The sequence below is a fragment of the Tympanuchus pallidicinctus genome, unplaced genomic scaffold, assembly GCF_026119805.1.
Source record: "Tympanuchus pallidicinctus isolate F22 unplaced genomic scaffold, pur_lepc_1.0 scaffold4, whole genome shotgun sequence".
Classification (NCBI taxonomy): domain Eukaryota; kingdom Metazoa; phylum Chordata; class Aves; order Galliformes; family Phasianidae; genus Tympanuchus; species Tympanuchus pallidicinctus.
Genome location: NW_026294758.1, coordinates 10,756,508 through 10,776,221, shown reverse-complemented (window position 1 = coordinate 10,776,221; position 19,714 = coordinate 10,756,508). Strand labels below are relative to the sequence as shown.

General features: G+C 41.8%; 1 protein-coding gene across 3 annotated transcripts; it reads right to left on the bottom strand.

The window, feature by feature from the left end:
* Positions 1–417: 417 nt before the first annotated feature.
* On the bottom strand, positions 418–19,387 carry RNF20 (ring finger protein 20). Of its 3 annotated transcripts, none has more exons than XM_052700868.1 (20): positions 19,271–19,387; positions 17,272–17,442; positions 16,971–17,138; positions 16,323–16,470; positions 15,978–16,160; positions 14,709–14,827; positions 12,660–12,806; positions 12,414–12,491; positions 12,008–12,127; positions 10,004–10,183; positions 9,678–9,813; positions 8,248–8,369; positions 7,535–7,932; positions 6,865–6,982; positions 4,804–4,953; positions 3,738–3,950; positions 2,547–2,672; positions 1,374–1,514; positions 941–1,042; positions 418–709 (listed from the first exon to the last, which is right to left on the bottom strand). In XM_052700868.1, exons 2-20 carry the CDS (start codon positions 17,398–17,400, stop codon positions 533–535), a joined length of 2,955 nt encoding a protein of 984 aa, XP_052556828.1. In that variant the 5' UTR covers positions 17,401–17,442; positions 19,271–19,387; the 3' UTR covers positions 418–532. The 3 variants fall into 3 exon arrangements, with proteins under 3 accessions (XP_052556828.1, XP_052556831.1, XP_052556829.1); XM_052700871.1 differs by having other exon boundaries at positions 17,272–17,438; positions 19,271–19,383; XM_052700869.1 differs by having other exon boundaries at positions 17,272–17,449; positions 19,271–19,357.
* Positions 19,388–19,714: the final 327 nt, after the last annotated feature.

The window sequence follows — 19,714 nt, the reverse complement described above, 5'->3', positions numbered from 1 at the left end:
TGGTAGAGGGAAACCAGCCCATAGGCTGTAAGGTCCCTTCCAACCTAAGTTATTCTATAATTCTACGAGTCATTCCACTGAAGTCTACATGTATACTACCACTTCATTCTTTAGTTGGTCTTTTAATGGGGGAGCAACTCACACTCAGCAATACCAGATTTGAAACTCAAAAAACACAGCAAATTCTTCAAATAAAGACTTCATTTATTCTGCTGCAGAGAGCTTCCATGCCATTCACACAAGGCTTCAGTAAGATGTTCCCAACTTGACAGTGTGAAAGTGATAAATGGAAAATGTCCTCTCAATCATAAAAAAAAAAAAAATCCACAAAAACTGAAGACAAAAACAAAACAGGGACAAGATAGGAACTGAGATCCTCTACCTTTGTTTGTTTTTTGTTTTAAAAAAAAAAAAACAAAAAAAAAAGCATTCCCTAAGAACACTGCAGACTGCCCCAAAGGTGCCAGTTAGAGAAGCGAAGGAGGCTGGGTGGTCAGCATAAGCAGCAGGTTTCAGATTCCAGAGGAAACAATCAACCAATGTAGATCCTATGGAAATCATTGGCACCAAAGGCAGCATTACACTTCGGGCACTTACGCTGCCGGGTGTCATAGCGTGTTTTCACACACTCGAAGCAGAAGACATGAAAACACTTTGTTAGGACAGCATCCTTTTTGCGCATGTTACAGCATGGGCAGGTCAGGCGGGCCTGAAAGATGGAAACATTACAGTTAGGGCCTGTTGGATTGTGGAAGGTATGTTAAAAGATGACTAAAGATAAAGGTCTTTCAACTTCTGCTAACGAAAGGGTGCTTTTTTCAATGCAAAATAAATCTACAGTGCCAGAGTTCAGATAACAAAAGTCAAATACTCAGAAGTGTGACTACAAAGCTTTCTGACTAAAGCAGAGTTCAAGAGAGAAGTGTAGACAGCTACTCACCTTGTAATCCTTGATTTCTTCCATCAGTATCTCATCACAATTTGGAACCATGTCAGGCTTCTTAGTGGTTTCCAGCTTCCTGCGTAACCTAGAAATGTCTTCCTGCATAAAAACAAAGACACCAAATAAATGAGCAATGTCTTCTTTTCACAGCTTCTTCAAGAAACAGAAGCAGCCCCTGACTAACTGTGCATCTATATTTTTATCCTGAGAGCCGTACCTATCATCTGGTGCTACTTGTATTGTCAGTTTTCAGTGCCCAAGATCTGAAATAGTCAAGACTTTATCAAGCAGAAACCCAAGTAAATGGACAAAAAAATGTTAACCAGGAAATGGTGAGGAAATTAATGTAGTTGAAACCTACTCTGACTTCGATGCACAAAGAGCAGACACCAGATGGAACATATTGAAGGATTATGCACGGGGAGTATACCTCAGCCCTTTTGAAGTTGAACATCTCTTTCTCTCTAGTTACTCTGCTTTCCACTATCTCATCCTGGAAATCATGTAGCTTCTTCTGAGCCAATTCTAGCTGGGTTTTCAGATCATCCGCAAGCTGGGCTGCATCCATAGCCTGAAAAAAGTAAACCATCATAGAATTAACAAACACAAAAGAAGTTCTGGTCCCTCTATTTGTAAATTCATGACTGCTCACAAAATATTTCTATAGCTACTGGAGATGAATTTTTTTTCAAGTCTGCTTTTGGTAGATTCAAACTGAAGAACTGAAATCATTCCCTAAACATTACTTCAAACAGCAAAATATCTTTCTGCCCACAAGCTCTAATAATTTAGCTTGAACTCTCCTCTTTAACAGAGGCAACTTTGTTAAATAACAATGCATCTCACTTGGAAAATATAAATGCCCCCTCAAATTCCCTGTTACTATCAGTATTTTTAGCCTTCCATTTCCACTTTTTCCTACTGAATCTAGAAACAGATCTACAGAGAAATTAGACAAAACTGCAAGATAAGGCTTTTTTTTGCATGGGTGGTTTTTTGGCTTTTTTTGGTCATTTTCTTTCCAGAGCCATTCTCTTACCACTTTCTTGTTCCTGCATTAACAAATCTATTAGCTGAGTTCCCTCAGAACTCAGAACATAGTTGCACTGAATTCCCCTCTCTCTTCTTCAAAACAACGTTTCTGCTTTCCTTTTTACCCGTTTTGATGTAATCCCCATATTTCTACTACAGCCTTGATAACAATGGCTGGATCAATCATGACACTCAGTTTTAGCCTACAGATCAACTTCATTTAAGTATCTTACACATTTAGGAAATGTTTTCATGTTCCCTAATCACCATTTTCTTTTACTGACCTCATCTTTCCTATGAAAGCTTTAACTCCTCTCAGTTAACACGTGGCTGCTACCTCTTTTTCCCTAAGTTCCCCTACCTAATCAAGACTTCCACAGAAACAACTACACCTTGCTTATCTTTATAAAAGTAAAATCACTCTACGACACTTAAATTAGCACACCCTTCATTGCTCCTCAGCCTTCTGATATTCTAGTTCACAAGCAGGGAATATCAGGTTCCATAATGTCAGTGAAACCCCGGAGATTCCCAAAAGACAACAATTCCATCTCCAAAAAGAAACATTCACCTTGCGTTTGTTCATTTCCAGGGCCTGTGTTCGGAGCCCAAGTTCTTTCTCGCCTGTTCCAATACTGCTTTGTAGCAAGTGTTCCTTCTCTTCCAGCTTACGTACAACCTGCAGCTGGGCATCCACCTTTAGAAAAGGAGAAAGACAACAAAGAAGGACTGAAACAAATGCTCTACAGGTCTTCTTAAAACTACATGCAAAACCTATCCCTACCTCCCCATCACTAAAGATGGTGTCTCTTTATCTTCCCCTTTTCTTCTTGGATACAGACACACTGGCACACCCAACAGATCTACATATTCAGATCTCTCTAGCGAATGCTTTAAAAATCTAGCAAACACCTGCAACAAAGATTCATCTTTTGGTGGGTGGCTTACAGAATTGCTGCTAGACAGTAAGCAGTTTTGCTTTGGTTCCAAATATGGCAGAACACATATGTGGAAGAACTGTAACACAGGAAAGTGGTTAACTGCTTCTTTACTGCCTCCTTCCACTTGCTCTTCATAACAATGAACCTGCAGGACAGTTTATACTCATACAGCAGTTTCTTACTGAGACAGACGCCTTGAAGTTCAATACAGAATACTTCAGTTGATGCGAGGAACATTTCCTTCTGTTCTAATTCCAGCTGAGATAGAAGTAATTTCCTTTAAAGTGACTTACATTGCACTGTATTTTGAATTTTGGGCCAATAAACAGCAACAAGCCTTTTTCTGCATCTCATGCTATCTCACTCTCACCAGTGTAGACATGGGGCACACAAGCAGCTGTGGCACAGCTGGAACTACTGCCCTAAGCTGAACAAACAGATATTCCATACTGTATGATGTTATGCTCAGCAATGAAATCTGAGGAAAGAAGGATGAGTAGGAGAACATGTTCACAGTTACGTTGTTTGTCTTCCCAGATGACCAGTATGTAGCCCTGCTTTCCTGGAAGTGGCTACACATTTGCCTGCTAACATCAAGTAGTGAATTAATTCTGTGCTTCTCTTGCACATGCAACTTTTGATTTACTTAGTATGTTGCCTTTCTCTCAACCCATGGACATTCCCACTTTTGCCCCTCTCTCCCCTGTTCTACTGGGGAAGACAGGCAAGCAGCTGTGTGGGTCTTAGCTACCCACCAGGGTTAACTTGCAATAATTTCACCCTCCCACATTTGGCTGTCCTCTCTCCTTCTCTCAAGTTACCTGTGTCTTCAGTGTCAAAACTTGATCTGCCAGCTCCTCCTTCTCTTCTTTCAGCAGCTTGTGAATCTGGTTGGACTTGATACGTTCTGACATCAGCTTGAAGTTGGCATCATCTTTCTCCCGTAGCTGCTGCATCAGCCGTATGTTCTGCTCCTGCATGTCTTCAAAGGCTTGGCCTGTGACATCCATTTCTGACAGCAGAGCCTCCTCCTCCTGCAAGAGAATCATTGGCTCTGGCAGAGCTGTTTCCTGTACCACTACGATTATCCTGAATATCCTACAGAGAAACCAGAACTAACACAGATCAAGGAAAATGCATCAGTCTCTAGGGCCTGAATTATAAACCGGAGGAGAGAGGCTCATCTTCATAGAAACTCACAGATGCTCACTTATCTGGTGGGAAAAATGAGCTGCAGTCATTGCTAGAGCTGGGCAGAAACCACATACTAACTTCAGGCAGCTACCTAAACAGCTGTCACAGACTAGGCCAATTAATGCCCTAGGTTGACAACTCAACAGCTTCCAATTAAAAGGCTGTCAAGCCCTTTATACTCACGATGCTTCATCATTAAAGCAGTAAGTGACAAGACAGTGTAATTGTGTACTAAAAGTGAAAAAAAATTAAATTCTAAAAAAGAACACATCAAATTACTCACTTGCCTTGCCTGTACTCAGGTCAGTCCTTCCCTATTAACATTAGATTATGTCCTTTCTTGTGGAAGAAGGTATATCACAGCACCACACAGATGTATTAATTATATGAACTGTACATGTACAAATATTATTAAAAACAAGTATCACCCTACCCCTCTAGATGCTGACCCAGCCATTTCCCTTCTGTGCTTTCCACCCATGCTTCGCAAACAGCTGCATTTTCCCTACCACTTCTGCCATGAACTTTGTCATAGTTGCTGTTAAGATTTCATTTTTCTCCCTTCAACACACAAGGACAAGTAACACACATCTTTGAAACATATGGCAACAGAAAATCTGTCTCCCTAGCAGTAAACTAAAGACACTTATTTCCCAAATGCACAAGCCATGACAGAAGTTACTAGAAACTCACCTGTTTAGCCATGGCTAACTTCTTCTGTAAATACTCAATCTGTTCTTCTACTGCTCGGATCTTCCGAAGGGCATCCTCATCAGCCATCTTTTTACTCTCCTTTTTCTCCTTATCTTCCAATTCTTTCACTCTCTGCCTTAGTTCTTCCAGCTTAAGAAAAGACAAGACAGAAATGACACTAAATACAAGAATGTGGCCTGAGCTTTCTCAAGTGCTTGTTTTCCCCACAGTTCTTCAGAATATCAGAAAAACCACCTTCTAAGTATGGGAAAATAAAGTCTATTTCACGTCAACATGACACTGTAATACTGGCAGACAGACCATTAACATGGGCTCTAAGATTAAGACCTTTATTTCAAAACCTTGGAAAATTCAACGACACCTTTATGAAAATAATGACACTTGTTTCTAGCAATTGTATACGCAAGGCTATGTGGAAGAAGAGCATCTGCTCCTTCAAAGGCATCTGGTCCAGCATCTTTTTCAGTGCAAAAAGGGGGAACAAAAGAAAAAAGAAGCAGCCATCATATGAAATGCAAACCTGACTGACAAAACAAGGAAACCAAAAATGGTAAGTCATGCTAATTGATGAGGGAATATGAGAGCATTTAATCTAAGAAGGACTAGGGACCCTGCCAACTAGGAAACTGAGGTGAAAAAAAAGGAAGAGGCCAGAAACAAGATACACAGAGGCACTGAAGTGAGAAAACAGACATGCATACAATAACAACAAACCAACCTTGTCCGTCACACTAATTGTTAGGCTTTCAAAAAACTAGCGGTGCTACTTCTAGGAAGACTAAGTTGGGCTTTGCAAAGGAAAAGACTGGACCATTGGGGGACTGAGCTAAGAAGACTATAGGAATCAGAATTCTGAACACCACTGAGCATTAGGAAGGGGAGCAAGATTAACAAAGGGGTGTAGACAGAAAGGACTTGGCTGTGCATGAAATCAGGCTGGTCAGCACAGTCATCAGGCTGACCGTTGCAGTCTGGCTTATCTTCTTACAGTACCTCCATGTATCTTTCTTAACTGTGATCACACTATCCAAGCCTCACGTATGTGTGCTGCAAGGACTAAGTGCCAACTTTTGGTAAGACAGTTTGTGAATTGGGTAAAGAGGTCTGGGATGCAGGCAGAAGTGCCAGACTGACAGAAGGGCTGTGCAAGTACTGGAGGGATCTGCTAAAATACGCATACACACAGCTCTGTCCAGTTTCACAAGTATGTGTGTACCTTCCACAGTGGATTTTTACCCCTACCATGTGAAGAAGATACAGGGGCATGTCTATTCATGTTAATGTTTTGAGCCCAGTAAGTGGGCATCGCTGAAGGCAGCAGCTTGTCCATGGCAATCTGCTTGACTGCCAATGTCTGTGTCTTGTATTCTCTGTGCAAGTCCCTGACACATGTGCTTACCATTACTACTGTCCTGCACTCAGGAAAGCAGCAGCCACATCTCTCAGCCTAAGCTGAGACCTTATGTCCCAGCCCGGGCTCCAGTGGCTAGGCAGAAGAAAGTCCTGAAGCAGAGTGGTTGGAGGAGGAAACCATACTCACAACACCTCTTAACATCACACTAACTTTTGTCAGTGCTCTTTGCAGCTTCACTCATATGGAACACTCCAAAATTTCATTTCCAAATCACTGTCCAAGACCCATTTAAAATATGTGGGATGATGTTCCCTGCCACATCCACTAAAAGATCTGAGACCACACTCTACATTTTCCTAATAGCACACCTAACTCTATCTTCAGGTCTTTCTAAATTTTTAATGATCTAAGGCTAATCTACATATAATAGAAATGGAAAGCTAAAAACAGCTTTGAACAACCAACCTCCTTTAACACCAACGATTAAAACACTGTCCTTCAAGAGGACATATCAACATTTCTTCTCAACTCCAAACCAATTGAGCCTCTGTTGTAAGTGACAAATGTGAGAAGAGAAATAACCTCTTTTGACAACAAAGGCACCACAGTTCAGATACAGAGTATTTGAAAAGAAATTTTAAGGAGAATGTGATTGAGGAAAAAATGGCAACAGAAACAAGCTTTACCTCTGCTTTAGCCTTCTTCTCAGCTGCCATGAGCTGCACTTTGTCTCTCTGCTCTTTGGGGGCAGAACGGTACATATCTAACAACAGCTTCATCTCCTTCTGGCTCTCCTGGGCCTTCCTGTAGACACAGAGATAGAGGACTGTGAGAACAAAGCAGAAAAGCTACATTATCATATATTCAGCAATATTTTCTCTGTATTCCACACTGCAGCCCAGTAGTGTCTTCTTCCATGGCTCATTTCACTCTACTAAGTGCAAGTCAAAAGCTGCAAAGAAGAGATTCAGGTACACACACGTTGAAAAGCCAACGGAACACAGAGGGTGAAGGAAGCATGCAGCCTAAAAGTAAGCAATAGCTATCCGTCTCTGCTTTGGTACTGATCTAAGAAGGAGAGACCACTGTGCCCTTCATTAGTAACATCCTGCTGTAGAATTTTACACAATTGTAGTGACAGCAACTTGACACGTAGTATGAAGTACCTGGTTTGGTTTTAAAGCTTCATGGTATTCTGAGTGAAATGTTACTATGCTTTGCAAAACATAATCAGACAGAAGGTGTTAGAAACTTCTAATTTCAGGAACAAATTACCTAAGAGCTGCAAGTGATCTCATATAAACACCTGAGTTAGGGCATAACTCACACAAGAAAGGGAGAAACAGCAACTCTTACTTGAGCTCAGCCTTCAACTGCTTGATCACTTCAGCCTCCTTCTTTCTGCCATCTTCATGCTTCCCTTTCTCCTTCTCTTTGGACTCTCTCTCCTTCTCAGATTCCTTCTGTTTCTGTTTTTCTCGCTCTCGCTCTTTTTCTTTCTCTTTCTCTTTCTCTCTCTCCCTCTCTTTCTCTTTTTCCTTTTCTCGTTCCCTCTCCCTCTCCCGTCTTTCTCGCTCCCGTTCCTCTTCATCTCGCCTGGCCTTAACTTCACTAGCTTCTTCAGAAGCAGCTTTGGGAGCAGATGCTTGGGCAGAAGGGTCATCAGGCTCCTGTTTGATCTCTGGAGGCTCCTCCTTTGTGTCTTCAGTGCTGGATTGGGATTGCAGAAGAGCGCTACCACTGCGAGAGCGGATCTGTCACAGAACAGCAACAGAGAAGACAGAGATTGAAATATTAGGTGATCAGCCAAAAACCTGTATGACAGTTATCTGACTACACTAGTCTTCCCCAGCTTCGTTTGCATATTTCCTCCGACGCTGCTAACAAGGTTCACAGAGCTCTATAAAGGTACAAGTGGAAAGGAGGAGGGCATGGAACTCCATCATAAATTACGCTGCATCTTGCACATCATAACAGAAAAGCCGATAGTACAGGTAAGGAAGGACTAACAACATCCACATTTTCACTAAGTATTTTCTGCTCTTTACTAGCATTTTCTAATTGGATACCTTGCTCAAGTCAGACTGGGCCTCCCTCAGTTTGCGTTTGTACCTCAATACCTCTCCCTTCAGCTGGTGGTTATGATTCTGGAGGCTGCTGATGAGATGACGCATCTCCCGATTAATTGGGCCTAGAAAAACAGAAACACAAATGTAACAAAACACACTTTCACTCATTTCTATAGACTTCAATGGTGAGGGAATGACAAGAGACAGAAATAGGACTATAATCATTCCAGTGCACAACATACCATCACAACACATTCACAGAAAAGTCATGTCAGCTATGATAAGTCTCTGGAGATTTCCAGCCTTAGTTTCCCCTTTACTTTTTCCCCCCCAGCATTCCTTAAAGCAAAAACGCGTCTTTTTAATTTGATCTGGCTGTGATAGAGCTAATTTTCTCCATAGCAGCTCATACAGCGTTGTTTCAGATTTAGGAACCAAAACAGTGATGGCGACACACAAATGTAGTGGCTACTGTCAAATAATGTTCGCATGCTGTCAAGGTCTTTCCTGTTTCTCACTCTGTGCCCCCAGTAAGCAATGTAAGGGTACAAAAGAAGTTGGGAAGAGACAATCAAAGCAGATGATCCAAACTGACCAGAGATACTCTATGCTATGCAATGTCGTCAATAAAAACTGAAAAAGAAGGGGGATTTAAAAACGCTAGCCATCTCAAGCTTGTGAACTGACTTGCCATCAGTGAGGAGGGGTGGGGGGGGGGGAAAAATGGGTGAGTGACTACTTTGCATCACATTTTTATTTCTGTTCCACTTCTTGCTTATCAAACAAGGGTTAGGGTTTGCCTACACTAATAGTCTTGATCTGTACGTTCTCTTGCTTTTACTCTTCCTTTCCTTTTTCTTCTCTGCAAGGGCAGGCTGAGAGCTGGGGAGCTTATAGCTGACTTCCAATACCTGAAGGGGGCCTTCAGTACCTGAAGTTGGGGGGGGGATATTTTATAAGGGCACATAGGCAGAGAATGAGGAGAAATGACTTTAAACTAGAACAACACAGATTCAGACTTGATGTTAAGAAGAAATTCTTTACTGTGACGGTGGTGAGACACTGGAACAGACAGCCCAGGGTGGTTGTGGATGCCCTCTTCCTGGAGGTTTTGAAGGCCAGAGTGGCTGGGGCTGTGAGCAACCTGTCTACTGGGAGGTATCCCTGTCTGCAGCAGGAGGGTGGGAACTAGATGATTTTACCCTTCCAATTCAAACCATTCCATGACTCAACAATTCTATGAAAATGAAACATTTTGCAGCACCTAAAAGGAAGTCAGATAACGTGCTTCTGAAACTTGTCAGGACAAGTATTTAAGAATAACAGAAAAAAATAAAATCATGCCAAGTATTTTGCTGCAATGCAAGCTCTAATGGGGCTGATTTTTTAAAAATAAACAAACAAAAAACTATAGCAGAAGAACTCCATACCTGCTTGTTCATTGGCAGCAAGCGTCTGTTCAAACTCAATCCTCAACATCTCATACTCTTTGCGGACTTGTGCCAGGGTGTCCTCTAACTGAATTACTTCTGTGCGTAGTTTCTTGTGAAGGCTGACCTCATCCCTCTGAGGAGTAAGAAGGAAACAGAACTTGGTGCTGTGACCTGGAAGTCTCTCTCACTTCATCAGCAAAGGTACAAGAACTGATGAATTACTGCCAGGAAGCCATTTTTTGAGCATACCTGGGGCCACTCAGATCAACAGCAACACTCAATGGGTGACAGTGTTCTCTAGTTTAATGGAGCAGAAGTACTACCTCAATTAGTTCCACCTGGCGCTGGTGTGTGGTACGAGTGCCATGAAGTAGAGTGCGGGCCTCATCAAGATGTGCCTTCAGTTGCAGACTCTCATTATACAGAACAGAAAACTGAGACTGCATACAGCGATATTCTGGAGTCTCCTTCACAGCTTCTTCCACTGCTCGTCGCAGCTCAACCTGGTCAGGATACAAGACGTCACAGAAAGTAAAATCATCTCCTTGAGTTAAAGCTGCCAGAAGCAACTTTTCAGTGGGAACAGAACAAGTATCTTAAAAACAAGAAAGAAAACAGTGTAGAACTTTAATAGCATTGCTGAGAAATGGATGCAAGTGATGCTTAAGTTATCGACTAAAACAGTCTGTGCTTTCTCTCTGCTGATATATACAAAGCTGTTTCTCTTACAGAGTCACACAGTAAGGTTTTTTTTCATTTTCAGGTTTTGCAATAATTTACCTCAAATATATGAATTTGGGAAGCACAATAAATATTTTCAAATGATTTATTGCAAAATCACAAAGATATAAATGAACTAAGACAGAAACACAGAAAAATACAACTGTAAATTAGAAAAACTAAGTGCCAGTGAGAAACACATTAGCAGAAAGCAAATGAGAGAAAGTACAGAATTTGAATTTTACTACAAAAAAACTCAGGAAATAGATGTGACTTGAAACAAATATATAGATACATACAAACACAACATGCTCAACACTAATAAAAAGAAAGCTGTATGCCAAATGGAGCTCCTCTCAAAACAAGCTCACATGGATAAACAGTATTTACTAGTGCCTCAAGTCAATCTCTGGTGTCTCATCTCTGAAACTTAGATATCAGCTCAGATGTTCCCACTATCAGGCTAAGCTAAGATAATCTAAATTTTATCTACAAATTTATCACAAATTTTAGTGTTACTGCCACTAAGATATAAGAAATTTGTATGTTGTTTCCTCTCTATCCATAAATAAACCACAAATAAAAGGTTTAAGTTAATCTATCCTTTCCAGAATCTAGAATCTTCTATTCAAGTTCCCTGGTTCAACTCAGATGGGGCGGGAAGGTGAAAGAGGGGAACTAAATAACCAGGTACCATTAAAACATTCTAAAGGAATGGAACACAACTGAGAACAGGAAATAAAAAATTAGTACAATTCCCACTGATGACCACACGATGTCACCAATGCACTGAATTGCAAGCTTAAGTCGCACAAACACACTTATTTTGAGTACACAGCCCAACTATAAAACACACCGTTTGACTTGGCAAGAATCTTTAAAGAGTACTTAGTTCAATGTGCCCAGCATGGACAGGGACATAAAACAGAGAATGGCTTGGACTGGGAGTTTCAAGCCCAAACACTTCTAACCTCCTGCCACCCACTAAATCAGGTTCCCCACAGCCTAGTACAACCAGACCTTGAATGTTTTCAGAAATGGGGCACTAACAGTTTCACTGTACAACTTGCTTCAGCCTTTAAGAAAAAAAATAAAAAAAGTCACATTTCTAAACTAAGAGGATAGTTGGCGTATAAGCATTACCCCTTGTCCTGTCAATACAGGCTCGGGTAAAAAAAAATAAAAAATAAAAAAAAATTCTTCATTTTTCAATAAGCTCCGTTGAATATTGAGAGGTTTGCAATAAAGTACTCCGAAAGCTTTCTCTTCTCTAGCTCTGAACAATTCCTACTCTCAGCATTTCCTCAGAGGAAAGCAATCTGGTCATTTTCATGCCTCTCCTCTAGACCCAGCCTAAAAGCTTCTTGTCTTTAAGGGGCTCAGAACCCCAAAGCTGGATGCAGTATTCCAAGCAGGGTGTCACAAGAGTGAAGCACAGAACAATCTCTCTCAGCCAGCTAGCCACACTTTTTATATGGCTCAGGATACAAAGAGCAAGTACAGAATAGAAGAATATTAATAAGGATTCCCAAAGATACAACACAGCATGACAGATAGGAACAGGCTACAGAAACGTCTTCTTCTTCAGACAGGTACAGACATCTCACCTTGAGTTTTTCATTCTGTGTTGTTACTTCCTGAAGATCATGACGCAGTTCCTCTAACTCGTTGAGGCGGTTCCCAGCAAGCTCTTTATTCTCTTCCAGCTCTGCATTCATCTCCTCAAACTGCAAGGGATAAATCACTTTTAAGTTCCACTATTCATGTACAGTACTAATCGAATGATCATTTTTACAGTAAGGACTAGATAATGCTACTGAATAGGACAGACCCTACTTCCCCCAGGCCTTTTTATACCAGGAAACTTATAAGGAAACACAATGGTTTGCCAAGGTCCCCCCAGGAGATTTGTAGTAAAGGAAGTTTTTAATTCTATAACAAACCAAGATCCTACACGCAAGCTCTCTTTGAATATATTCTTTCCCATGAACAAAACTGAGGTCCTGACTTTACCTTACGGGCATTAATGGTGATTGTGCCCCCATAGAGACTGCTTCCTGCTCCGTACACCTTGTAACCTTTGGAATTCACCTGCAACAAATTTAATAAATGCTTGATTAAATGCATAAATGTATAAAGAATATACAGCAGCACATTCAGAGTCACAGACTGTATACTAGAGATTCTAACTTCTCACAATGAAATACGCTAGGAAACACATCACTCAAAACTAAACCCATTTCTCTGGGTGGCGCTCACCCGTTCAAGAACATCTGCCAAGTGCCGGTTAAGTCGCTGCTCTCTCTTACGGATCTTGTCAATATTCCACTGAAGGTCATCAATCATAGTCTCCAGAACAGACACTCGAGACTCCGCTGTCTCCACTTTCTCTTGCAACTTGGAGAACTGCAGTCAAGAATATTTTGGTCACAATATTAGATAGAACCAACAATTTTTCAGAGTGCTAAGATTTTTTTTTTCTTCATATTCATGATACACTGCATTCACACTCTTTGCACACTTTGTGGTTGTCTTTTCCTATTCAGATAACTTATTCCAAGATTATTCTCTGAAGAAGAAAACAAGTCTGTCAGCACAGCTGAAATGTCTCTACACCAATGCATGCTGCATGGGAAATAAGCAGATAGAAGCCATGGTGCAATCAGAAACGTTTGGCCTAACTGCTGTCATGCAAATGCAGAAGGACAAATTGCACAACTAGAGTACAACAATTAAGAGCTGCAAGCTTTTTACAAGCAGGGAAGGTGTGGGGGAGTCGCCCTCTGTGTTAAGAAGTGGACAGACTGCAAAGCGATGGCTCTGAGAAACAGTCATAAACAGGTTGAGAGCTTGTGGGCTGACATTAGGGACCACTCCAACAAAGGACACCTGGTGGTCAGCATCTATTACAAACCACCTGATGAAGACACTGCTGACAAGGCCTTACTGCTTCAGCTACAAGAAGCAGCATGCTCACAGGTTCTCATCCTGACTGGGGATTTCAACTATCCAGTTATCTACCCACAGTTGCTGGCAACTTGATGGGCTGCAAACAACTCAGCAGACTGCTTGAGTGTACTGAAAAAAACTTCCTGGTCCATGCATTGGGCAGACCAACAAGAAGAGAAGTATTACTGGACCTGGTGCTCATCAACACAGAAGAGATTATTAAAGGGCTTAAGATTGAAGTTCATGATCTCAAGGAATATGGGTCTGACAAAAAAGAAAAGCCAGCACCCTGAAGTTCAGAAAAGTGAGTTTTCAGCTGTTTAAATAATTATTGGAGGAGATCTCTGGGAGGCTCCCCAGAGAATTTGTGGACACCCCATCCATGGAAGTGTTCAAAGCCCTGGGCAGCCTGATCTCACAGAATCACAGAATTGTAGGGGTTGGAAGGGACCTCCAGGGATCATCGAGTCCAACCCCCCTGCCAAAGCAGGTTCCCTACAGCAGGTCGCACAGGTAGGCATCCAGGCAGGTCTGGAACATCTCCAGAGAAGGAGACTCCACCACCTCCCTGGGCAGCCTGTGCCAGTGCTCCGTCACCTCACTGTAAAGAAGTTCTTGCGCACATTTGTGCGGAACTTCCTCTACTATCCTATCTCATGTGTGGCCACCCTGCACACATCAGAAAGGCGTAGAACTGGGTGACCTTTGAGTCCTTTTAAACCCAAACCCAAAATAAGAAAGAAGTTGGGAATATCAGGCAGAGTGCAACGGCAGCCACCTCACCTTATTCAAAGGTGTTAGGGTTTTTTTGGTTTTTTGTTTTTGTTTTTAATCTTTTAAATCCTGCTCTATAAACCACTTAAGTGCCTTCAGACAAACACTGAGCCACACCAGCATTACCTCAAATGATTATGGATGCCTCGTAAAGCATTCCTTAATTCCTGAATTCCTTAAAGACTGTATTCACCCTACAATTAGGGCTGTAAAACTTTCACACACAACCCAGGAAAAAAAAAAAAAAGAGGTGAAATGACAGAACAGCAAGCATCACAGACAGATTAGCCATCATCTTACCACCTTCTCTGCTTCATTTGCTTCTAAAAGTCATATCCATGTAACTCATTAATCATTATATTCTGTCCTTCATTATAGGACAATAGTCTAATCCATCCAAATTACACAGAAAAAAATCTACATACAACCATTCTTTCCTTAACCTTTGTTCAGAATCTGAATTTCCATTCTTCTTCCTGCTGCCTTTCTGTAAGACAACAATCTGCTTTGCAAACAGATTATTCTAAATGGAAAATAATCAAGTACAGTCTCCAAAACAGATTTTTTTCTCTCTTCTTTTTATACCTCCTGAGACATTATTCGGTGCTTCTCTTGAAGAAGATCAGCCAGTTCCTGTAGACGTCCATTCTCATGTGAAAGGTAGGAATTAAGTTCCAAGACTGCTTCTTCCATCAGCGAAATATCTGAAACAACCGAAAGAAAAAGAAGCAAATAAAGAAGGGAGGTTCTATTCTTAAACAGTAAAAAGAAAAAGAGAAAAGTTAAAAGGAGATTCTGTTGTTAACTGCTTCTTATTACGGCTCTCCTTGGAGTAATATCTTGCACTTACCAAGCAAAAGGCTTTGCCATTTAACATACCATTCATTCCCATTTGTAACCATCTCTTAATGCCAGAGATCATTCCAATCACGTCAGTATCAGCAACACAGAAAACACTCTTCTATTACACCAAAATCCTATTGCAGGTCAAACTTACGTGCAAACCTATTTCAACACACCAGATGACAAATTGCAACTGAGTACAGTGTTGTGTGAGTACAGGATCACACGACAGCACTGGCATTACAGCAACAGTCTGAGACTGCCAGCTCAGCATGGTAGTACTTTACCACATCAGTGCTGCTTCTCAAAGCTCTTTTATCAAATCATGGAACTCTCTGGACATAGGAAAAAAACAAAGAGTTGGTAATTCTTCCTAAGTTTTCCCTCAGAAAAGATTAGAATTCTGCCCTGAAGCCAACAGTTTTTTTTTTTTTTTTTTTTTTTTTTTTCAGAGGTTAACCTGAGCATAAAACTACTACATCAATTTTTGGACTCTCATAATTTATGTTTCTTCTGCAAAACTGTCTTGCGTTCAAAATTAACAGTCACACTGGATACACAGTGATATTAGATGCTTCCCAGTGGGCTTAAAGCCCACAGAACACTGAGAAGACTGTTACTCTACGCCTTTTAGTGAACTGCAAGTCAGAAATCCAGCATCAGTTTGTGATATTGTTTCATTTCCTTACTGGTAAGCCTGATAAGGTTTAATCTGTAGACTCTCAGGTGAGGAAGCACACTACAGGCAGAAACAAACCTCTCCTCAGCCCCATGCTGTGGGCAGAACTCTCAGCATTCATATTCAAAGGCAGTTATCACGTTCTTCTCATACAAAGCCTTCACTGAAGGTTTTGATAATTAGGCATTAAAAGAGGTAAGCAAATTTATTTTGGAAACTAAATGAGCTTAAAGCCTTGTCATTCTTAATTCTTAGAATGCAAGATCAAGTCTAAGATGAAATTAGACAGGAATCCTTGAGCATCAGCCAGGGATCCACCACTTTGGTCCTACCTCCACTATTCAGCTTGTGTGACAGCACATCCACTTTCTCCTGCAGTTTGTCATACATTGTCACGATCTGGGCAACAGCACGCCGGGAGGACTCCACACGCTCTTGCAGCTGAGATTCTATCTCCTCACTAGTGCTGCTGGCTAAGGTTGCTAGGAAGGAAAAAGCTGGCTCCAACCCTTCACCTGGGAACAGAAAGAAGTGCAAAAAGTAAACATGCTCTGGCAGAAAAATAACGTTATTCTTCATAATCAGAAAGCCTGTGACGGCTTTTAGAAAAACAAGCCAGTAGCATCCACAGCTGAAATTCATCTGTCATTTCCACTGTCCCCAGCCATGTGCCTCACCTCTTTCCCTTTCATCTTTTCGTTCCTGATTACTGTCTGAGTCTGGTTCAGGTTCTGGTACAACAAGTGCTTTTCTTTCAGACAGGAGGTCTCCAAGGCCTTGGTCCAGGTCAAAACGTTTAAGGATGATGCGGATATTTTCATCAAACTGAGTAACAAAGAAAGACAAGACAAAGGATGAATGTGTAGGTGAACAGAAGGCGCAAGGAGAACAGCATTCATAAAACACACACGTCCCTCCAAAAGCAATGCCTCCTATTTACTTCCACTGAAACTGCAACAGATAAAAAGAGCACAGTGGCATTATTTGATAGAGCAAATACTCAGCTACGCAACTCTATTTTTCAACACAGTCATCACTGTTAGCTATGCATCTTCACCAGCAACAAACTACAGTCCGCATGCCATATGCTATCCCAGTGGAGGTCTCTCATTGTTTCATAGCTGCTATGGACACACTTGCCTCATAAGCACTTCCATGTCAGATGCCATTCTGCCAGACTGCCCCTCTGCTGCCATCTGTCACGCAGCAACAAAACAGAATATCAAATTTTACTGCCATACCACGAGCATCTGCCTCTAACATTGTGAGCCAACAGAATGAAATAGGAGGCATTACTTCCAGAGCAGCCCTCGCATATTACTAACTTGATTCCAGTAACGGTTGATAATCAGCAGAGAGGCATCATCAGTGGCCTGCCGACGCTCCAGCTTCTCAATGTGTTCCCGCAGCTCATCCTCAATGGCTTGCCGCTGGTCAAGCATCTCTGCTAGTTTCCGGTTCTTGGTCTGCAGGGTCCGAATGTCCAACTCCTCCTGTGCAGAAGCACAAGTTCAGTGGCACATTCCTCACAAACCAGTTCACTAGGCTGATCAAGGAAGAAAGACAATTTGGTTCCCATATAAGAAAAACCAAGAGCTTGAGAGGCAGTAAGCAAAAAAGACATACCGTTGAAGAAACGCCACCAAGCTTAATGGTCTCTACTGTGGTCCCCAAGTCTTCAACTCCTGCCTTTTTCTCTGGAGGTGCAGAAGGGCCAGGCTCTCCAGCTGCCCGTTTATTGCCAACTCCAGACATGGTGGCTGACACATACAGGCTCCCCACTTCTCCAAGTTCTGCCTGGTCACTGAAGAACACCATTAAAAGAAAACAACGACACCAACCTAATCACAGCCAATTCATTATGGTAATAAGATACACAACACAGTACAGAATAACTTTGGTGGCTTTGGAAAACATTGGTCAAGAGTTAAGTCTTAAAAGACGCCACTGGGTTTCGCACTGTGAACAGCAACTCATGGATGTTACCCTCCATGAGAACCAACAATCTGTGATGTTGAAATGGACACACCAATCAAGTTGCTCTTATTGTACCAACATTCAAAGTCAGTTAAAGCCAAGGGAAGCAATTCCTTGAAGATGAGCTCTCAGAGATTTTACAAAACAATATATATATATATGCTCTATATATATATAGTGAACATATATGCTCTATATATATATAGTGAACATATATGCTCTCTATATATATAGTGAACATATAGCTATATATATATATAGTGAACATATAGCTATATATATATATAGTGAACATATAGCTATATATATATAGTGAACATATAGCTATATATATATATAGTGAACATATAGCTATATATATATATAGTGAACATATAGCTATATATATGTAGTGAACATATAGCTATATATATGTAGTGAACATATAGCTATATATATATAGTGAACATATAGCTATATATATATAGTGAACATATAGCTATATATATATATATAGTGAGCTGAACAGCAGTTCCTAATAAAGTTTTGCAGAACAGTTCTGTGTTTTATCAGAGATATAGACACATTAGAAGCATACTTATGACCAAATTAATGGAATTTCAAAAGTTCTACACTACTAGTTACAGAATTGAGGCTAGAAAGGAGTTCTGCTGACGACCCATTCAGTGCTCTCAAATAAATCAGATTCGGCAGGAGCAGGGCCAATGGCCTTCCTTAGCCAGATTTCTGCTATCTCCAGGAACTCCATAATCTCCTTGAGCAATCTGTTCCAGTGACTAACAAAAACTTTCACTACCAAAGTATTTTTTCTTACATTCTCTTGAATTTTCCTCACATATTAATTTGCTAAACCAATTAACGTTTCCTTGGAGGGTTCCCAAAACAAACACTGCAGCTAGTGCTGGAAAACAAAATATACCTTCATTATACCTAAGCAGCATTCTTGTCCCATATTCAAAAGTACTGTGCCAGTTTAAAACTCAGATTACCACCTCTAAGCTACACGAAGTCCAGAAAGCAATGAAATGCAGAGTATACAAATAAAGTTAATACTGTTCCGTTTTGATCCAGAGCGGCATTTACAGAACTATGGGTTACAGGCTGAACCAAACAGTTGTTACATGTTTGAGATCTACTGAAAATAATAAGGCTATTGCATTTTTAAGATACAGGTAATAACACTGATAGATAACACTGACAGCTTGGCCAAACCTTTTTTCAACAAGCATTTTAGCATGGCAACGCCTTTCACCCAATACAGAACAGCAACTCCTTCCTAAATGAGTTAACGAAATACCACAATAGTCCTCCGTTCCTGTAACCTGCCTCGAAATATAAACACTAAACAAAAAGAATTACCCCAAATAACCAAAGAAAACTCCAATTTAACTGTTTTCTCTCTCTCAACAACTCCCTCCCACAACACGCACGGCTCCCCTGCTACCTCCGGACATCCACAGGCCTACAGCCGCCCACCCCACGGCGCACCGCTCGCTGCCCCACGGGAACCGTCCCCGTCGCCACGGTCACTGCCGCGCAGAGCCGCCCGCCCACCCTCACGCACTTCGCCCGGCGCAGCCTGACCTAGTCCAGCCGCTGAGCAGCCCGGCCACCCTCACCCACCCTAAAACAGCCCACCGACTCCTACCGCCTTTCCTCAGGCCCTCCGGAAACCAAATACGCGCACGGGCCAATCCTAAACGCGGATGAAGCAGCGGTGTTCAGCACCTCCCTTAGAGGCGGCCGCCCCTTCCGGCGGCCATTTCGCCCTCACTTGTTATGGACGCTTCGCTGGCTGCCGCTTGCCCTCGCCTAACATGGCCGCCGTTGCCATGGTGTTGCAAACGGCGCCTGAACGCGACGCCCTTGCCCTTATGGAAAATGGCCGCCGCCGAGTAGGAGGCTCTCTTGCCCTTAAGAAATGTGGCGGCCGAGCACTTGGTGATGTGGAGGTGCCGCTTGCCCAAAACATCCCCTATCCCCCATGGCAGCCCAGTGCTCCTGCTGGCAGTATGCCCTTATAGCTCTCCTGAGGAAAAGCAATAAATAAGCCGAAATTGCGACCCCTCCCCCAGCTGGAGCTGGAGACTGA